Here is a 22,747-nt window from a genome sequence, read left to right on the forward strand (position 1 = left end):
TAGAGGCAAAATCTGGTGAGTAGGGCAGCTGGGGGATGCCGGTTATTTTGTGCTTCACCAAAATGTAGGAGATAAGGTGCAATGCATGAACATGTGCATTATCAAGGTTCAGCATCCAGGTTTTGTTTGTCCACACATCAGCCCACTTCCTTCACAATGCCTTCCTCAAAGTTCAGGATGTCCAAGTAAAACTCTTTACTGACTGCCTTACCATCTTGAACAATCTCAAAACGACCAACACCTTTTCAATAAAAAAAAAAAAAAAAAAAAAAAAATCACATGTGAATGACTCTGATGTGCTTTTTTGAGGTTGTGGTGATGATGTTCCTACCCTCAGCGACGACTACCTTTTTGTTCTGACACTGTAGCCATACACCCATGTTTCATCACCTGTATGTCACCTTTCAGAAAGGAAAAGGGTTTTCTAATTTGAAACCGAAATTCATGGAAACACGTTGCTCTTCAAGATCTGCAATACTGGATAATACCTAACCCAACCACAATACTGAAAGATACCTAACCTAAACACTATACAGTACTGGATATCTAACCACAATACTGGATGTTACCTAACCTAACCACAATACCGAATGATACCTAACCTAACCTACAGTCAGGCTTGCTTACAATGATTACCTTAAGAATATATAAAAAAGAATGAAAACTAAGAACAATTGTAGTGAATTAAAAAGCAATGGTTACCAGCAAAAAATAAAAAAAATAAAAAAAAAGAAAGAAAGGACATTATCTGTAATTCCATCAAAACCAGGACTATATAATAAAATCGATGTGCGGCATATGCAAATCAAAATTCAAAACAAAAATAAACATTATGATAACAAAATATAATGAATAAATAAATATATAAAAATGTCATTAACCCGACAACTGCTATATTAGGTTTCTTGGTCTACCCCCCCATGTGCCAAAAAGAAACAGGATTTTTTTTTTTTTTCTCAAAAGTGATTTTTGCTCTCATGAAATTAATTAGTGCATGGAAAAGTACAGGAAAAACATATGAGTTCATTATTTATGGTACCTTAGTTCAGCCATGGTGAAGTAATGAAGTTGTACATACGACCCCTCCCCACCATACTAAACGGGCAGCATTAGCCAGAATCTCTTGTGCCCTGCCCCCTACTAATGCCCCACCTTCTTCCAGCTCTACTCGTTGCTGATTGGCTGAGATAACTGTTCTTACTGTCAGAATAGCGAGCCTTACCACGAAATAGTATCGTATTATTTACTGTACTTTTACTTTGAATTCATTTCTGTATGACAAAGGAAGCACTAAAATTTGCTGAATCAAAATCAATTTGAAGAGAATCAACCCGCCTCCTCCCGCAACTGCAACTAAGTTTTGGCGCCAAGAAAGTTCGGAGCTTGGCAATAAAACATCACAGCTGTGCCGCTACTACTATTAAACATATTGTCACCTATCTGTCATGTCTAGTAAGTTACCACAATGTCATAACCATATTGTAATTTTTCTTATTTCCTTCATTAATTTTCTTAAAATTAGCGAGAGCGCCTGACATTTACCCGACGCTGGCACAGCAAGACTGGCCCAGTCCCACTCACCCATCGGCCCGAGTACTACTCGGGCCAGTGGGTGAGTAGGCGGGGCCAAGGGGGCAGGACACATGAGACTGGCTAGTGCTACCCGTATAGTACAGTACAGGCAAACCCCGGTTTAACAATGATTGAAAAAGTAAAAAGTGCCACTACAAGATGGATACCATACCAAGTTTAAAGGATCTAAGCCATGAAGAAAGGCTAGAAAAACTGAACATACCAATATTACAAGAGAGAAGGAAAAGAAGAGACATGATGAAGCTATATAAATGCATCTCAAGGAAACAGAAAATAGACATCAATGAGTATAAACCTATGGCGAGGCATCAGCAAGAGGACACTGCAAAAAACTGCATAAAAAGACAGGGGACAAAGATGTAAGGAAATTCAGTTTCACAAACAGGACAACTGATCAGTGGAATGCATTACCGAATGAAACAGCGTATGCCAAACCTATAAATTTAAGAGATGTATGATAAAAATACAGTAGTTTAATACACAGGACAGTACGAGCCTGATTCACTCCTGTAAAGATACAATGAGGTAAGAACTAACCACTGAATTTACAAACTCACAAAAGCATATCTAACCATTGAGATTTCAAGGATTAGCCGTTACGCTGAAGCGTCGTGCCCTGGTGTCGAACTATGGGGAAAAATCAGTCATTTTCAACTCATGTTGGTTTATAGTTAGAGACAAAAAATAAAAAAAAGGCACACGCATCAGAAGTCAACACATTTCCACTTACCTATGAGTGTTTGAGAGGAGGTAGTGCCTTTTATGGCGTTGTGGGAACAGGTTGAATAAAGGTCATTTTTGGCTGCTTTGGGGGGTCACCGAGTCCATGACTGCCTCGCCACTCACCCCGTGTTCTCGCCACCAGCCCGGCGACACTGGGTGGCTCGGAAAACCACCGCGGCAACTCTGTGCTTGGGAGGGCTGATACGTACCGCATTTCCGCTGAAATCAAAGACACAAAATTTGAAATCAAAGGGCACTGTCTGAGAAGTCTGTAGCAGGCTATCGATATGTCTGCCTCAGAGGCATTTAGCAACCAAGGGGTTAATTGTAGAATCCCATCTAGACCCTTTCTAGATATGAAAAAGTACAAATAACATTTATAATACAGTACAGTAACATGGGCAAATTACAAAATTAACTATAATGAAATTAAGAAACATTTCCATAACATTATTACTCCACTTGCATGTCAAACAAAAAAAATCAAATATTTATAGATAAACCCCAAATGAACCCTTTTAACAACCAAATACGAATTATAATTACAGTAAAAATAAATCATTTTTGGCAAACTACGAAACTCATTACCATATCGTAGTACAGTACGGTATATAATTACTTATATTAGACACATTCCAATCAGCAGTGAAGGCCTCTTTGGCAGATCACCTAGTATTAAATTACTCAAAGATTTCAAGTACCTAAGTAAAAGTATCTATCTATCTATCTATAGCCCGACGCCCTAATCCCGCAAAAGGTGGCCGCAGACAAAACGCCTCCAAGTCGCTTTGTCACCCACCATTTGACTACCCTCCCCCCAACTCACCCCCCCCCCAATATACCTCTCAACTCCATCCCTCCACCTCATCCTCGATCTACCTCTCCCTCTCCCACCCTCCACCTCACCTACATACATCCTCTTAGTCAGTCTTTCATTCTCCATTCTCTTCACATGTCCAAACCACCTCAGTGTATTTCTCCTAATCTTCTCAACCACATCCACATCCACCCCACAGCGTTCCTTCACTTCTTCATTCGTCAACCTGTCCCTCCACGTCACTCCACATGCTCCTCTCAAGTAACTCATTTCCACTGCTCTCACTCTTGACTTGTTTCCCAAAATTTTGCATCAACATCCTCCATACCACACCGGTATACCCATCCCAACTCACCTGACTTCTTTCCCTCTCATTCCTCCATTCATCTCTACACAATCCTCATGTCACCACAATTCACTATAAGAAAATGCAAAACATCAAACACACACTTACCATATGAATATTTATGATTTTCTCCAACCCCTCATTCCACCTCCTCTTCCGTGATGTCATACTGGCGTCTTAGGTACGGGTTTTGTAATAAGTTTTAATTTTCTTTATTGTTCCAAGTTGTACTATTTATTAAATCATTTGGTCAAACCAAAAGTATTATACATAAAACAAATATTCGCATAAAAAGTATTGAAATTATAAAATAATTGTTATAAAACTGCATTACTGTCATGCTATAACACGAACCAGATATGTGGTAAACACAAACGTTTGCCCAACTCCATTAGGATCTTAACACTGAAAAATTCTTTTGTCACATTCAAATTACATCATTTGACAACAACATTTAAATTATCTAAATATATCTTCTTAATTGGATTAAAATTTGACGTATTATGTAAGCTTTTATTCGTCATTAGAGAAAACCAATCTGCAAACGCTATTCAAGGAGCAACTAACGTAATTCTGTCATCCCCAGCCTTGTTGCTGATACTAGGACCGAAGCCTCGCCTTATAATTAATAATAGGAATGAACCCTCACTCTATAATTAATAGTAGGACTGAAGTCTCGCCTTATAATTAATAACAGGACTGAATCTCACCATATAATTAATAAGTGTCTCGAAGTAACGAGTTAAATACTTAATCATCTCTGGACCACTGATTACATTCACATAATTCCGTAGAAGCTGCAGCTGAGATATGTTACTATCTTGTAATAACTAATAAGGTAGTAATTACATTAAAAATGAAGTAACGGTGGGCTGTCTCCCTCAAAACTCCGCTACCGTGGGTTCGTTTCTTAACTGATTTTTGGCCCAGTGAATTAGGTCCACCGTACATTATTCGAAGGAAAAGAGGCCTCATGATGGCAGTCAGGATTCTAAACCAGTAAAAGTTACGGAACTTTGTGATATCAGCCTGGAATATCGCTGGTCAAATTCCCGGGATATCTCGCTACAGTGGATCCGGAAGGGAGGGAGGTCTTTCTTTGAACAACTGCCATACCGTATGACAAAATAAATACAGAAGTTCCATATACGACGCACCTCTTTCACTTCGGGAGATTACTTATTTATTTTTTTTATGTGTCCGACTCTGGGCATAGGCTTTCACAGCCTACTCCCAAGGCCCACCTCTACATGTGGGGACGACTCAATCAGCGTTATCAATGACTATCATGCATCATTTATTAATTTCCTATTTCCCACTGCTCTCACCAGCAGACTGAACCATCCTCACCATACAATTGTTTTGAATATAAATATGGATTGGAAAATGCAAAAAATAATATAGTTTCGGGGCAGGTATGAGAGAGAGAGAGAGAGAGAGAGAGAGAGAGAGAAAGGGGGGGTCTAGGCTAGTGCTAGTGGACTGATAGCTTAGGTGCAACTGAGCTCTCTCTCTCTCTCTCTCTCTCTCTCCACACACACACACACACACACACACACACACACACACACACACATATATATATATATATATATATATATATATATATATATATATATATATATAAATAAGAACTCGTGGGTTTAGGAGGCTCCCAAGCACCAATCCCTTTGTCTCAAAACCATAGAGGACTTCGTAGCAAATAAATCGCCAAAGAAGAGTTCTTTAGCGATTTACTGTATTTCGCAAACTGCACCTAAGTATCACCTTGCACGTTAATTATTCCATTTTGATATATATGAGGATACAGATTTGTAATAAGCAAAATAAATCGCTGCAGGAGAAGTGTTACGAAGTTCAGAGACACTTGCAAAAGAGTCGAGTTGAATTCTAAACTGCTAAACGTTTTGGCTGTGGCGAGAATAAAGGGAAAACAATGCCCATTATTTATATACGATATATAAAATCTGCGGTGGCTGGATCGGTGCTCGGTAGAAACCCGGCCTGCAATTTTAATGGACCCCGGATTGACTCTTGGCTGGGGCAGAGAACAAGTTAAGGATTTGAATTTCATAAAAGAAGACTTTACTAATCTACCTGAATACCCGCCGACATGTTGCAAAAATACCCCAGCTAATACCAGTACACCAGTCCAGTATGAAAAAGCCCTAACATGTATTCAGTACGGACGGTGGATGTTGGCGCCGATGTGGTGACATGTGGAGGTGTGCAGGAGGAATACTGGGCCTTGGGATGGGCCCTGAAGCCTTAGCCCAGACACATTAGAAAATAATAATAATAATAATAATAATAAAAATAATAATAGGTACGAACAGGGTGAGGCAAAAGTATGGTGTTTTGGCCTGGGAATTGAATGGGGGAGTAATCAACTGAGTGATTGGTTGGCGAGGCGTGACGTAACCGATGACATCACGGATGTCATCAGAGTGAGGGAAGGGTTGTGCGGAGGTCAGTAAAGCAGCTTCCGGAGTGACGGGTGAATATCAGTGGTTCATATAGGCGAATATTTAATGGCTCATAGGGGTGAATATCAGTGATTCGTTGAGGAGAATATTAATGCTCCACAGAGGTGAATATTAGTGATTCATTGAGGCAACTATTATAGATCCATGGGGCAAATATTAATGTTTCAAAGAAGTGAACATCAGTGATTCATAGGGGCAAAGATTAGTCGTTCAGTGGTGTTATTAGGCATCCAATGTGCCTTCATTACACTGCAAATTTTGGTTATCTAGATCCTTTGACCCTCTGTGTCGTCTTTGTCGTTTTATTTTGTTATCTCCCGACGATTTTATTCAGCTTCGGATACTTCTAGAAATGAAGGCGTTAAATACAGCCATCAAATACCCACTCACCTACACATCGAAGACTGGTAAAGTGGAATTGACTGTTGCTTTTTTAAAAGAAAACTTTGAAATAAATCTTCACTGCGCTCAAACCATTAATCCTACATTTTTTTTTTTTTTTTACAGGATACTCTCATATAATCCCTCTTCACCCCTACCGCATTACCAGCTCATCTTCCCCCCTCCTTTTTTTTTTTTTTTTTGTCCCCACGCCTTTTTCTTTACCCCACACACTGTTTTCATTTTTTTAAAAGGATATTTTAAAATAAACCCAAACTACACTCTAGCGCACTAATCCTACAACACTGACTTTCCTTACTATGCTTTCCTCCTCCATACCTACCGCCCAGCAAACTTTCATCTCATTCCAGCCATGTCTCTGTTCACCAAATGGGGAGAAGAGAGAAAGTTGGTGAAGGAGGGGAAGGAAGGGAAAAGAGTGGAGACGAGGGGAGAGGAAGCCTGTGTGGAGTTGGGGAGGTGAAGTGAAGGGAGGTGAAGGGAATGGAAGAGAAAGATGGTCACGCCGTTTATCAACACCTACTATATATTCTAAATGTTGCTGCCAAGAGATATTACTGAATTTAGGCCACACCTCGAGTTGTGAAAGGGTTAATGAAGGTTATGTCCAGCGCCTCCATTTCTAGGTCTCTCCTGTGCTAAATAAAATCATCTGGGGACAGAAAACACGTCATCGAAGTGAACATAGGCGCCCGAAGTGAGGGGGGGGGGGTGCAAAAGGGGCCGTTGCCTCCCCTGAAATTTTAGTGGGGGAGGAGCTAGAGTTTTTGCCCCCCCCCCTTCCCTATATCTCGTCTTGAACTCCAATAAGAAATGCTGGAGGTATCCTTCTTAAACCTGCACCTTGAATTTTTCTTTCGTATACTGTACTCACAATTCATTATTAATAGACAGACAGACAGTGGTGTTCCTCAGGGCTCTGTCCTATCACCAACTCTCTTCCTTTTATTCATCAATGATCTTCTAAGCTGTACATCTAACCCTATCCACTCATACGCTGACGACTCCATCCTTCATCTTTCCATTCGGTTCCCGCAACGCCCATTTCAACAGTTACTTCAACAAGCAAGGGATGAGGCTGTGGCACACCTAATGTCTGATTTGGCTCGTATCTCTGACTGGGGTAAAAATAATATGGTTGTCTTTAATGCATCTAAGACTCAGTTCTTACACCTATCAACCCGACAAAATCTTCTACAGGTATACCCACTAATGTTTAATAATATTCAGCTTAATCCTGCATCATCCTTGAACATGCTTGGGGTTTCATTTACTCGGGACTTATCTTGGAAATATCATATTACATCTCTTGTAAAATCTGCTTCCAAGAGATTGGGTGTGCTAAGCCGACTCCGCACTTTCTTCACCCCTGCACAATTGTTGACTCTATACAGGGGTTTTATCAGCCCCTGTGTGGAGTACAACTCTCATGTGTGGGGAGGCTCCCCACATACAGCTCTTCTCAATAGGGTGGAGGCAAAGGCTTTTCGTCTCATTAACTCTCCTCCTCTTACTGACTCCCTTCAACCTCTGTCTCTTCGCCGCACTGTTGCATCTTTATCTCTTTTCTATCGCTACTTTAATGGTCACTGCTCCTCTGAACTCTCTGCTTGCATTCCTCCACCTCTACGACGGGCGCGTAGCACCCGTCTGGCAGCAAACTCTCATCCTTTTTCTGTCCAACTCTCTAATGCAAGAGTTAACCGTTAATCCCAGTCTTTCATTTATGCAACAGGTCAGTTCTGGAACTGTCTCCCTCTGTCTGTATTTCCTGCTGCCTATGATCTCCAGTCTTTCAAACGCAGTGTGTCCAGGCATCTCAAAATGATCGGATCTTGAATTTGGCTCTATATTGTATTTTGTTTTTCTCTTGGAGGGAACTGTTACTGCGGGCTCATGGCCTTTGGTTCCTTCTTCCTCGCATAAAAAAAAAAAAAAAAAAAAAGATGGATGGAATGGATAGAAAGATACAGATAGATAGACGGAAATGGACAGACTGAAATAAATATTATACACAGTAAGAAATGTACTTTTAACACACACTGGTTTTATTTTTGCCCCCTTCCAACCTTGAAATGCTTCCGGCGCCATTGGCAGTGAAAGAGTTACGTAAGTTAAGGGGTTATATAAGGGTGTCAAATGGTTCAACATACACGCAGGGTTAAGCGTAAAGTACAAATGGCCTACACTAGTTCCTACGCCAATAAGACTAAGAGTAGGAGTATATATAATATTGAAAAGTGGAAAGAGCACGCCTTAAGTCAACTGCCATTTCAGTATCTCAGAATTACAGTATTTCAAAGCTCTTAGTCCTGTGATTAAAATGTAAAGCACAGAGATGATAAAGATGTATATGATTTGCAGTATCCATGGCAACCTGGGTGGTACTGACAACACTGGTGGTATTAGCATCTGCCACCACCACCACCACGTACAACAACAGCCACCACACATACAATCCCCTGCTGGATAATGAGGAAGCGAGAGTGGAAGCAGCGACAGAGAAACAACAACAAATTCATCATCATCATCAATATCTTCAGTCTGAAATTAGGGCGTTTCAAACTGAGGATCATGGAGAAGTGATTAGTATTTTCGAATATAGTGCCAGTGACGAAGAGAACAGCAACGAAAGTCTTGGAAGTGTAAGTGAAAAACTTGAAGAAAAAAGAAAAACGGTGATAAAGGTGGGAGAATATAAACTTCACGCACAAAGGCAGAAGAGAGAAAGTCCGGAACAAGAGGAAAACCTCAAAATACGAAGAGATATAGAAGACGATGCCAATATCAGCTTTCAAAGCCGTAGTCAAAGCCGAGCCAGCGCTGACACCGACGTAGAGACTGTGTGTAAATGCTTGAGGGAGCCAGAGTCACATGGCTGCAACGTGAACATGGACGTAAGTGTGTTTACAGTTTCTACTGACCCCTTCAATCAGATCGCGTACTTATTCATTATACCCGCGCTCCCGAAGTGATAGCGGGTGCTGTTTGACGTGTTTTTCTGTCTTCCTGTCTGTCTCTGTTTCATAACAAAATAACTCAATTTTTATTCGATCATAACCAAATTTGGTGAAGGGGTAGAGGGGCAGTCGACAGGTGGACCTAGTAGTAGTAGTAGTAGTCTGCTACTGCTGCTACTACTACTACTACTACTACTATTTTAAGATCACTGTGTCAAAGATCAGGGCCACAGGGCTACGTCAAAGTTTGACCTAGCATGGTAAACCTACACCGTTTTAATCTGATTTAGACCTAATGTTGCGGAAGAGCTGGGGGTAAGGCAAGAATGAAAGGTTCTGTTATAAGAAAAATCAAAGTTCAAGGCAAAAGGGCTAGGTCAAATTTCTATCTTAGTGGAAGAGCTGAGTTGAGAATCAGCCAAGGGGTTGACTTCCAATGTTTAAGAATAATAAGTCAATGATCAAGGCCACATGACAGGTCAACTTAGTTTCTTTCCTTCACCAAACTTTGTGGAAAGGTTTAGAGTGAGAAGGCATGGATACAGGGATTTTATTTAAAAAACGGTCAATGCTCACGGCGACATGGAAAGGTTCAAACTCAAGGTTAACTCAAACCGTTTTTAATTATTATAACAAAACTTGGTGGATGGGTTTAGGGTCAGGCAAGAGTGAAGTAAGTTGATTTCGAGTAATGTACCGAAGGTCAAGGTCATGGGTCAGTCAAATGTTCGGTCTTTACATCAACCGGTGGACGCAGGTGTTGCACTCTATGAATGTTGTTTATGTAACGTCCGTAAAATCTCTTGTACTGAATACGTTAATGAAGGCTTTATTTGACACATACACTTCGAAAAATATCTCCTACGCTAAAAAAAAAAAAAATAATAATAATAATAATATAAAAAAAAATACTCGTTCTACGATAACAAGAATTAAGGGGGGGAAATGTCCACGGACTGTAAAAGTGAATACTGTGGTTGTTGGTAGTAAGGATGAGAGAGAGAGAGAGAGAGAGAGAGAGAGAGAGAGAGAGAGAGAGAGCACTCCTCCATCCAGTTTCATTCTCTCTCTTCTCCAGGACTACGGACCGATCGTCATCCGCGGAGAGTGTTACAACGATGGAAGGAGACGCAGGAGGAGCACGGTGAGTCGTGGTTGTGGCTGTGGTGGTGATTGTTGTGGTGGTGGTGGCAATGGTGGTTGTGATAGCTGTGGTTGGGGTATATGTGTGGTTGTGGAAGTTGTGGTTGTAGTAGGGATGGTAGTGGTAGCTGTGATGGTGGTGGTTGTAGTAGTGTTAGTTGTGGTAGTGGTGGTGGTTGTGGTAATGTTAGGTGAGGTGGTGGTGGTTGTGGTATTGTTAGCTGTGGTGGTGGTGGTTGTGGTGTGTTAGTTGTGGTGGTGGTGGTTGTGGTGTGTTAGTTGTGGTGGTGGTGGTGGTTGTGGTGTGTTAGTTGTGGTGGTGGTGGTTGTGGTGTGTTAGTTGTGGTGGTGGCTGAGGTAGTGATAGTTGCGGTTGTAATGGGTGATGTGGCAGTGGTAGCTGTGGTTGTAGCAGTCATACCTGTGGTAGTGGTAGCTGTGTAGTTGTGACTGTGGTAATGTTAGTTGTGGTGGTGGCTGAGGTAGTGTTAGCTGTGGTGGTGACTGTGGTAATGTTACCTGTGGTGGTGGCTGTGGTACTGTTAGTTGTGGTGGTGGTTGTGGTAGATGTATAGTTTTGGCTGTGGTGGTTGTGGCTGTGGTATGGTAGTTGCAGTAGTAGTGGTTGATGTGGTAGTCTTTGTTGTGGTAGTGGTGGTTGTAGCAATCATAGCTGTGGTAGTGGTGGTTGTGTTAGTGTTAGTTGTGGTAGGTGTGTAGTTGTGGCTGTGGTTATAGTGCTAGTTGTGGTTGTGGTAGTATTAGTTGTGGTAGTTGTTGTGGTAGCTATGGTAGTGGTGGATGTGATAGCAGTAGCTGTAGTGGTGGGCACAGGGGTATTGTATTGGCCATGGCAGTGATAGCTGTAGTATTGCTGGCAGCTGTGGTAGTGATAATGGCACTGCAAGCCGGAGTGGCTGTTGTGGTGGTGGTGAAGATGACAGTTGTGGTGGTGGTAGTGGCAGTGGTGATGAGAGTAGTGGTACCGGTGGTGGTAACGATATTTGTGGTAGTGGTGGTGGTGGCAGTGGTCAAGGTCGTAGTGATTTGTGGTAGTGGTGGTGGTAGTGGTCATGGTTGTAGTGGTAGTGGTGACAGCAGTACTAGTAGAAGTAAGGATAGTGAAAGTTACGGTAGTTGTGGTGGTGATAGATGTGATATATCATTTCACCTTATATAAGCCCAGATTTTCATACCTATGCACATTATTTCACGTAGTTCAGTGGCAAAATAAGGCAATACTACGTCACTACATCCTTTACATAGCACTTCTTCGTGACTACCATCATACTTTATGGTGACAAAGCATTCTTACAGCTCAGCATTCAAGATGGGTAGATGGCAATTTTAGGCCAAGTTAAAGTAAAAAGAGTTTCATTGTGATGGCGATTTTTAAAAGACAGGATATGAAGTTTGGACCTAATTTTAAAACCGTTATTCATATCTATTATATTTATTTGTATATACGTTCTTTTGGAGAATTTCACGTCATCTCAGACCCCACTCTCAATTGTTACATTCTCTCTCATTTTCTCACTTTCTTCCCTCCCTTCCTCTCTCATTTTCTCACTTTCCTCCCTCATTTTCTCACTTTCTTCTCCCCTTCCTCTCTCATTTTCTTACTTTCTTCCCTCTCACTCCCACATCTCTAATTTACCCACAGTCCCCACTTCCTCACTTTACGTCATCTCCCTCCTTAACTCATTTTTCCTCTCCATCATCCACCTCGTCTTTCATTTTCTCATAATCTCCACTTCCGTCCCCCCCCCCTCTCTCTCTCAATTTTTTACTCAGTTTTATGTCTATTTTTACCCCACTCCAGTCCTCACCTTTTTTTTCTCACAACCCACTTCCCTCCCTTCCCAACTCATCTGAACCCCACATGTAGAGTGATTTTCTTTTTATTATTATTATTATTATTATTATTCTCGCCAAGACCAAACGAATTAATAAACTTTCTGGCTCTCACAGGGAAAGGCTTAAAAACACTCTCCATTAATCCTCCAGTATGTCATCAAGGTTTACAATTACATTTTTAAAGGTTTTAGCCATGTGAAAGCTTAGACCACTTCAATGCTGCTCTCTCCTCAACCTTTCGAAGCACCCCTAACTGTAAGATTATTAAACCTGGTCTGAAATTACAACTGTATAACTGGTCTCCATTGCAGTTAGCCATGAAGAGATCATTTTTTTTCTTTTAAATATTTTTTCACATCAAGATTCACTGATTTGGTTGTGAAGTGCCTTGTAGCTGAATGTGTGAAGATTAACATATAAAGACAACTTAAGCCTAAGAGAGATTATAAATATGGTTCACTGTTCCTACCATCTTAACATATCTGCATGACTGTGTAGCTACTGACAATTGCCATTATCCACCCACCCTACTCTACCCTGATGCTGGGGAGGGATGCCTTCACATGGTGGCACCAATATAACTAGGCAGCTCCACTGCCTGGTTAAATATCCCTCAGCTCCCCTCCCCCAATCTTCTGAAAGGGGGATGATGGACTGCGTAACTCCAGCCTGCAATCCATTGGATACATGTTCAGATGAGCCTGGGGCCACAAAAACAACAATCTCTGTACTCTGACGGTAGGGAACAGTTATATACGACCCATAGAAAACGGCACTGCAGAACAGTGGTGACTGCAAGGGCACCAAGCCGCTGATCCTGCTGTCCTCGGGTGATAAGGCACACCTGAGCCTGAGTGGGGTGCCTGCAGTGTTGGTGTGTCCCAGCAGCCTGTGGGCAACCCTGCAGCAGCTGGTCATCACAGGTGTGCCACAGATCCAGGTGGGCCAGGGAGTTCTACTACCCAGACACACAAACTTAGGTTCGTATTTTTGTCACTTGAGGAGACTCCCTGATTGCTGGAGAGGGGCACCTTCATGTAGTGGCACTGATATAACCAGGTGATTCTACTATCTGGTTATACAAATATGCTTCAACTTCCTCCTTATCCCCTGAAAGGATGATGGACTTCAGAAGAGCAACTTTAACCTGTAGTCTGTTGGGCTCATATTCAGATGAACACAGGTCCATAACAACAACAGTAACAAAAACGAGGCTCCCTGACACCTCTTCAAAGCTTTCCATTACATTTCTGTATCTGGTATTTTAATATATTCTTGTACGTTATTTATGTAATCTAAACTCAACAAAGATGAGGCGAATATGCTGTAACATGCAAGGAAATCACTAAGGCAGAGGTGACAGAAGGTCTCCTAAACTCATGGGAGTATGACCACCAGATTTCAGCCTGGTGGTTTTGGGTGACGGGGTAGGTGGGCAGCTGGTGGTGCCAGAGGACGGACTGCGAGTGGACACAGGCGAGATGCGAGAGTACAGCCGAGAGCTAAGTGGTGTTGAACTGGAGGTGGATGAGGCACCCGTACTCCCAATGCATGTGAAAGTGGAAGTGAGGAATGTAAGCGAGGTAGAGTTTCAGCAGCGGAGCATGGTGGCACCGCACCTCTCACTCCTGCTATCGGGGGTGAACAAAGTGACTCTCAGTCCCAAGGCTGTCATACCCTTCACCAACCCAGAGATATCACACCTTGAGCTCATCCATATTGACCATGCCATTTTCAAAACTGAGAGTGTTACCATTGGACATTTGAATATCACTAAAGTAAACAAATTGGAAATGCAAAATGGAGCCATTGAAATACTGAACTTTGGGACCATAGGTGAAGGTGGGACGGTGCACATCGAAACAGTTCAGGATGCTGTCTTGGGTGAGAATGCCCTTATCATCCCACCTGGCAGTTCACTGACCATGCAGAACGTGCTGGTTGGTAGGGCTGGGAGGAGGGCAATCAGCGTGCGTTTCTCTCTCCCCAACCACATGCCAAGCCTTCTCTCCCGCATCACACTCAACCATGTTGTATTCGAGCACTCCAAGCCCATTGCTTTCTGTCTGCCAGCAGCTTACGCAACACTGACAGACCTGCTGGTAATGCGAGGGTTTGGCGAGTCAGGCAATGTTACTAAGACAGTGTGTGCGAGTGCCAGCAAGGACCTGCGAGCCACCACCCTGCGTGACGTCACCCCAAACTCAGTGGTGGCATCGGCAACAGTAGTGTGCACCAGTCAGCAGCCACCACCAAGCATCTGTCCTGACCCACTCTGCCACCTGTGTCAGCCCCCTGAACTTACTGGTCAGTTTCCTCTACATCATACAAATCAAATCAGAATGCTGTAGTCTATCTATCTATCTATCTATTGCCAGACGCCTCAATCCCGTTTGGGGTGGCCACAAACAAATCGCCTCCAAGTCGCCCTGTCCCCCGCCATTTCACTACCCTGCTCCCAACTCACACCCCCCTCTCTCATATACCTCTCCACCCCATCCCTCCATCTCATCCTCGGTCTCCCCCTCCCTCTTCCACCCTCCACCTCACTCACATACACTCTCTTCGTCAGTCTTTCACCCTCCATCCTCTCCACATGGCCAAACCACCTCAGTGTGTTCCTCACAACGCTTCCTATCACATCCACATCAACACCACAACGCTCCTTTATATCCTCATTCGTCAGCCTGTCTCTCCACGTGACTCCACAAGCTCCTCTTAAATAACTCATTTCCACTGCTCTCACTCTTGACTTGTGTCCTTCCAACAACGTCCAAGCTTCACTTCCGTACGTTAGAGTTGGTATCACAATACTGTCATGTAGTAACTTTTTTACTTCCATGCTCACTTCCCTGTTTCTTATCACTGCTTTCAAGGAACCAGCAACCTTTCTTCCCTGCTGTACCCTTTCAAGCACTTCACCCTCCAAACCTCCATCCTTACTCATCACACTACCCAAATACTTAAACGTACTCACATTTTCCAATTCCTCACCATCCAACCTCGCTATACATTCACTGACTTCACCTCTCTCAAAGACCATCACTTTACTCTTCCCTACATTCACCTTTAGGTTCCGTTTCTTACACACTCTCTCAAACTCATCCACCAAGCCTTGTAGCTCCCCTTCATCTTCACTCAACAACACAGTATCATCTGCAAACAACAGTACAGGGAGTTTCCAAACACTATCCTCTCTCACCAGGGCCACTCCAACATCCACTACCCTACCTTGTACCTCTTTATTACCCCATCCATGTACAGATTGAACAACCATGGAGACATGACACATCCCTGTTTCAAACCAACTTTCAAAGAGAAAAATTCACTTAGTTCACCATCCACACGCACTGCAGCCTTAGCACCATCATACATACTCTTCACAGCATTCAACAACTTCCCATCTACTCCATATATTCTTAACACTTTCCACAATCCTTGTCTATCCACCCTGTCATATGCTTTCTCCAAATCCATGAAAGCCGCATACAACTTCTTTCCCTTCTCTAGAAACTTTTCCACTAAAGATCTAAGAATGAATATCTGATCTACACAACCTCTTCCCTTCCTAAAGCCTCCCTGTTCTTCTCCAACTAATTTCTCTGTTCTTTCTCTAACTCTGTCTATAAGTATCCTACCATACACTTTTGCTGTAGTAATACTCATAATACCCATACAAATTTCTCATAGACTCTAAAACATAGTCTCAAGTAATGCCATTAATGTATCTTTACAAATACCTATGCCTGAAAATTTCAGTAGTGATATACATACAACACTATAATGATGATGATGATGATGATGATGATGATGATGATGATGGATGATGCTACATATTTCTCAACAGCAACCTCTTGAGAGTTACTGATTCAGTATGTGGATGGACAAGAGGCCCACCGAGACATAGAGTAACTTGTGGTGGGATGAGGGTGTAGAAGTTGCAGTTAAGGAGAAAAAAAAAAGGGGGGGGGGGGGCTTTTCCGGGAACGGAAGAAGGGTGGCAACAAAGAGGAATACTTGGCTGCCAAGCGTAGGCTAGAAATGAGGTTTACAGAACGAAGTCTGAGTCACAGATACTTTTACTTGACAACCTAAATCGTGTGGAAAGGAAGAATGTGATATGTAAGGTGGCAAATCAGATGAAATGGGAGAGCAGGGATATCATAGGTGAGTAGTGTGTGAAGAATGATGAAAGGAAGGGTAGTGGTGAACAGTGGGTATATTAAAGACGCAAGGAGAGGGCATTACAGTCGGTTGTTGATGAGGAGTTTGACTGGGACATGGAAGGTTTGGAGCCAGCTGATCTAGTGTTTGGCCCTTGGCCTTAGATTGACGCTGCTACTGTGAGTATGGCAATAGGCAGGATGCTGGTGGTTCCCCAGTAGGTGTGTCTGGGCTGACTGCTGAAATGTTGAAAGCCTCTGGAGACATAGGAGTGAGGTTAGTCACTGATCTAATAAATACGATTATATGAGTGTGTTGTCTCAGATGATTGGTTGAAGAGTATATTTGTGAATGTGAACATGGGGAAGCGAGTTGCCCTGGAGAGAGGACATTATAGAGGTATATAGCTTTTAGACCAGATAATGAAAGTAATGGAGAGAGTTCTAAAAGGTATGATTAAAGAGAGTGAATATTGATGAGATGCAGTTTTTAGAGAGCGTGAATACTGATGAGATGCAGTTTTTAGAGAGCGTGAATACTGATGAGATGCAGGTTGGCTTTATGCCAGGCATTGGGACCAATGATGCCATATTCATTGTTCGACAGCTTCAGGAAAAATATATAGGAAAGAAAAAGGATCTGTATTTTGTTTTTGTTGATTTGGAGAAGGCCTTTGACAGCAGTGTCCCTAGAAAGATGGTGAAGTGGCCAATGAGAAAGCTTGGATCGTGGGGTGGCTGACTAGGGTTGTTATGGCCATGTTGTGGGTGCTCGCACCCAGGTAAGGGTGAATGGAGATTTGAGTGATGAGTTTTCCGTGAATGTTGGTGTGCACCTGGGGTCAGTTTTGGGCCCCTTGTTTATTATGGTATTTGAAGCCCTCTCACGTGACTTCTGAAATGGACTTCCGTGGGAGATGTTGTATACTGATGATTTGGTGTTGACTAAAGAGAATGAAAGGGAGGCAAAGGAAAAATTTAAGAACTGGAGAGATGGTATGGGGCACAAGGGCTTAAGAGTAAATGCAGATAGAACAAAAGTGATGGTACCTAGGGCTGGTGGCGGTACTCTCAAAAAAGGAGAGTGGCCATGTGCGATCTGCCATAATGCCAAGGGAAGTAATTCCATCTTGTGCAGTGTTTGTGATAGGTGGGTGCATAAGAGATGTAGTGGTCTCAGAGGTAGACTGTGGGATAATGCTGATTTCATGAGTGTGGTGTGTCGGGGAGAGCAGGTGGAGATCGTCAGGCGTGAAAGGATTGAACTTGCTAGTGAGTCTCTTGAGTGTGAGGAAGAATTTTGTTAGTTGGGAGACATGTTATGTGCTGGGGATGGGGCTGGAGCTAGCTCTGTGGCTAGAATGAGGAGTGGTTGGAAGAAGTTCAGGAAGCTGTTGCCTCTCCTGATACTGAGAGGGCTCTCCCTCCATGCTAAAGGTTCTTTGTATGCAGCATGTTTTAGGAGTGTAATGCTGATGGAAGTGAGACCTGGGCAATAAAGGAAGAAGATATTCACAGGCTCAAATGTACAGAAATGACAATGACTTGGTGGATGTGCTGTGCGTCCCTGAGTGCGAGGCCTGGGGGGTGGGGGTGGAAGAGTTGAGAGGTAGGATGGGATTGGAGCGCATTGGTGTTGTGATGAGGAGAGGTAGATTGAGATGGTTTGGGCATGTGGAGAGGATGGAGGATAATTGGGTGCAGAAAGTGAGAAGTGTTAATGTTAGGGGTAGGGTTGGAAAAGGCAGACCTAAAAAGGCCTGGGACGAAGTCACTGAGTATGACCTCAGGGATCAGGGACTAAACAGGAAAGCTACCAGAGACTGAGCAGCATGGACAGCTGCATTAGGTGACCAAGGCTGATGCATGCAAGCTTACTGGAGCCTTCAAAAACGAATGAAACTGTTTGTCTTAATTTGTAACTACTGGTACCGTATAATCCTACACTGATATATAAATTATAACAAAATACATCTTTTTCCATAGATCAGCATTACAAAGTCCATACATAAATAACACCTACTGATACTGTATTCCACAGCATCTATTTAACACTTAGGACATATGTCACTTTCCTCCCTGGTACACCATATCAAAGAGAACCATTTATGGGCACAGAAACATACTAAGCCTCACTTACTTTAGGAATATTAGCCTGAAAGGGAAGTAAGATGATGTCTCAGACAAGCATTTGTCCTTGACTGCAACCTACCTGTTTTTCCAGTGTGGCATACCAAAATTTAACCCATTCAGTTTGGTGACATATTTTTCATTTTAATCAGTCCCCAGCAAATGATCATATTCAGTCCAAGAAGGACCTCTGTTAGTTATACCCTTTTTACTCTAACCCAGCCTAAAACTGCCATCATTCCATACTGAATGTTAACACAATAGGTAAAATGAAGGTTATGAAGCTGGTCATGAAGAAGTGCTATGGAAAATATGTAAAACTGTAGAACTTTTTCTGCAACTGAACTATGTGAAATTAACTGCAAAAGGACAAAACTCTGGGCCAAGTTAATGTAAAAAAAACTACAGTGTTTGCAGACAGCATGATTAAAACAGAAAAATATCAACAGACTAAAGAGGTTAGCCTATGTAAAATACTAAATGAGTACTCACCATCGCTCACTTCAATGTACCTATACTTGCAGCCACCAAAGCACCAACCACAGAGGCGACTACCACAGTGGCCACAACCACCACATCACTGACCACAGAACCTGTGCCAGGGAGCAAACCAACCCTGTTAACCACCACTGCACTCAACACGTTAAGTACGTTCTCAGAGTGGATGCTGATATTGAAAAATATTCAAAGTGACACAAGAGATTTCAAAGCACCTCTTCCTCAGTGACTTGTTTCCCATCTTACACCTTACTTTCTCTTTGTATATTACATTCCTCTGCTTAATATCAGCATAGTTTGCACCAACAACATACAAGAGGATAATTAAGGCATGATGGACAAAAATCACTAGTCCAATCACTAAAGAAGAGGTACTGTATCTTGAAATTTCTGAAGCCAACTAGTAATACAGTCCAATTTGTGTGATAATCTGGCAGGTGTATGTGAACTGCATTTATACAGCAAACACTCCCCCTAGAAAGTGCAAATGGTTAGGCCTATGAGGTGGAGGTAAACTTCCAGGGATCTTTTTAATGAGTGTCTGGCCAATTTCACAGGGTATCTTGTTGACAGTTCTCTCTCTTTCATGTTTTCTCTTGCCTTGTTATATGGAACCTACCTCATCCTATCCTCAGGTGAGAAAAAGGTAGGGTGATGATGATGATGATGATGATGATGAAAACAGCATCATGGCATGAATAAAAATGTTCTATTTAACAGAGTAGGAACTAATTAGGATAATGTCAAGCTTCTCACTCCCCCTCAGCTCCTGCAATCCTCATCCATACAAGCCCCCAAGACAGCATGAATGATAATGGTGGAGAGGATCCTTCAAACCTACCCTATGCAATCCCTCTCGTGGTCCTGGCTGCTACAGCCTTCCTTCTCCTCATTATCTACTGTATGTACAAACTTCGCAAGAAGGGCAAGGTAAGATAAGCTATTTACATACACACACACACACACACATATATACACACACACACTGAGATTGCTGCAGGAAATTAGGTTTATAAATACCCGGTATGTCACATTTACTGTACTTTGCCTAACCATACAGTTTTTATTCAAATTTAATTGGTTAATGTCACAGTGAACTGCATTAGCTTACAAGAGGATGATTAAGGTGTGATGGGCAAAATAAATCACTGAGGAAGAGGTGTCAAGGAATATCTGAAACCAACTAGTAATCTGTAAATTATTTTTGAAAGGTTTACAGTGGAAAAGGTGAGAGGTAGGATGGGACTGGTGTGTACTGATGTGATGAGAAGTAGACTGAGATGGTTTGGGCATGTGGAGAAGATGGAGTTGATAAATGGATGCAAAAAGTGAGAAGTGTTAGTGTTGGAGGTTGGGATGCGAAAAGTAGACAGAAAAAAACCTGGGATGAGGTCATTGAGTGTGACCTCATGGATAAGGGACTAAAAAAAGAAGCTGCCAGAGATCGACCAGCATCGACAGCCGCCATTAGGTGACCAAGGCCGATGCATGCAAGCATGTTGGAGCCTTTTAAATTAAATGAAAATGAAACAATGACAATAATATCCACATATTACAGTCAATTAACCATCTGACTCCACATGACATCATTTATAATTTTATCTTGCTGCTACCAGATTTTATTTACCTAACAATATGCCTTTTTGTACTGAGGGGAGTTCATTAACACTAAAGCAAATCTCTCCACTTCGAAGAAGTACATCCTAGTCTGAATAAATGGTGAGAATAAAATTAAGAAGACATCTCCGCGCTAGACAAGTTATTCATGTAACTGATTAACAGCTGAATGAGTTCCAACCTGGCAGTTGTCCACTTGCATGTTTTAGACTATAAGGAAGTTGAATATATTGACACTGATCATTTTCATATTATCAGCATTAATCAAGTTTAAAACAGATAAATGTCATTAGATAACAACTCTCACATATTATCAGGTACTTCCTGAACAGTGTTATACTTCAGGTCAGCTGTAAATAAGGAAAACAATGGGCAATTTCTCAAACAGTGAAAAATTAGTCTTCAATATTATACTTTCCTTATTTATAACCTAACTGAAAAATAAAATCGTTGAGCAAGTACCGGTACTTGCTATAGGGTAAAAGCTATTTTCTCACCTTTTTCTATTTTAAATGCTATCTGTGCTATTAATGCCAAAATTTTCAGTGCTGATATTTTCAGCTTCCTTTTCGCTCAAACTTTTACGTGGACAATTCAATAAACCTTTGCTATGCATGAGAGTAAAGCTTATGCATTCTTCAATTTCTCTGGTTATTTATTAAGCATATTAAATATCCACAGCGTGCACAATACAAGCTGCCCCGAACTACTGCCAGACACACCTTCCCTCGTACCATCGTTACGAGAGAAACTCTCAACAGGGCTCCTCCACCCTCTTCAGTATATCCACCACCTCAAAACAAAGAGTTGTTTGTCACCTTCAGTGCCTCCCCCACGTTACCAACCAACAGCAGCATTCTCCAACAAGCCTCCTGTTCCTCTGACAAAGCTTATGTGGCAGAAGCTGAACCAATCTTACCTCAAGGCAAAGCTTACTCAGACTCACAAGAAGTTTCCTCTAACCATAGTGAGAGTTACTCACAAGTTAATGAACCTTGCTCCCTGTCTGATGATATTACCAACATTCTCCAAAACCAAAGCATTCAAGTAGACAGGGATCAGCAGGATGATCAATTATCTTCAAGCAGCTCTCAAGAACTACCTCCTTATGGCTACATCAACCCAGTCACTTACTGATTGTATCAGTTATAGTAGAGGTATATCATCTGAAAATGGCTGTTACACTGCTACCCTTTATGGACTAAAAGGGTAGTTTGGATTTCCTTCTAAAGGAGGCCCTTTATGCCATAGGTCTAATATCACAGCTATTGTACAGGTCTCCATATGTTCACAATAAATAATTTAAGTAATTGGTTTCTGCAGTACAATATGCTTCCAGTCATAAATCAGCACTATGCTGTACTTTACGTCTGATCTTATCTATTGTAGCTGTTCTGTTGGAAATATCTTTTTTTTTCCAACTTTCTCTTCTGGTTTTGTCATCCTCTCAAACAAGTATTTTCCAGCAGACATAACCTAATGAAACTAAAGCTTGTGTTACAGCCAGCAGCAATGTTCACCTGTACCCCACTTATCAGATGGAGACAGGCTTCAGAAACAAAGAAATAGTAGTAGCAGTAGCAGTAGTTGTATGGTAGCTGTAGCCCCAGGCTCATCTGAAATGTGAACCCGGTGGGCTGCAGGCTGAAGCTGCCTTTCATCCGTAGTCCACAATCCTCCTTCTGGGAGATAGGGAGGGAGTTGAAGAATGTTTGTATAATTGGGTGGTTCCAGATATATCAGTGCCATTGCATAAAGGCATCCCTCTGCATCACCATCCATCCATCCATCCAACATCCAATCCTATGTTGCCTCACGAGGAGCGTAAGAGCCTGGGGCTAGGCAAGCTGGTCCTGATAGTGAGCAGCCCCATTCATCCCTGAGAGGCATTACATGAACAATAAACCCCAACCACCCCTTGGAAACAAACCTGAGCTGGTTGAATCAAATTGGAGCATTGTAATTACTCACTGAACCACCATGCACCATAATTTGGTTATATGGCTACCATC

General features: G+C 42.2%; 1 protein-coding gene across 1 annotated transcript; it reads left to right on the plus strand.

Moving 5' to 3' along the window:
- Positions 1-20,014: 20,014 nt before the first annotated feature.
- Positions 20,015-22,248, plus strand: LOC145410053 (uncharacterized). The gene is made up of 2 exons (XM_080280267.1): positions 20,015-20,048; positions 21,417-22,248. Exons 1-2 carry the CDS (start codon positions 20,022-20,024, stop codon positions 21,870-21,872), a joined length of 483 nt encoding a protein of 160 aa, XP_080136393.1. The 5' UTR covers positions 20,015-20,021; the 3' UTR covers positions 21,873-22,248.
- Positions 22,249-22,747: the final 499 nt, after the last annotated feature.

Source organism: Coenobita brevimanus, chromosome 84, assembly GCF_032717465.1.
Source record: "Coenobita brevimanus isolate Jiangsu-jjx chromosome 84, ASM3271746v2, whole genome shotgun sequence".
NCBI classification, from domain to species: domain Eukaryota; kingdom Metazoa; phylum Arthropoda; class Malacostraca; order Decapoda; family Coenobitidae; genus Coenobita; species Coenobita brevimanus.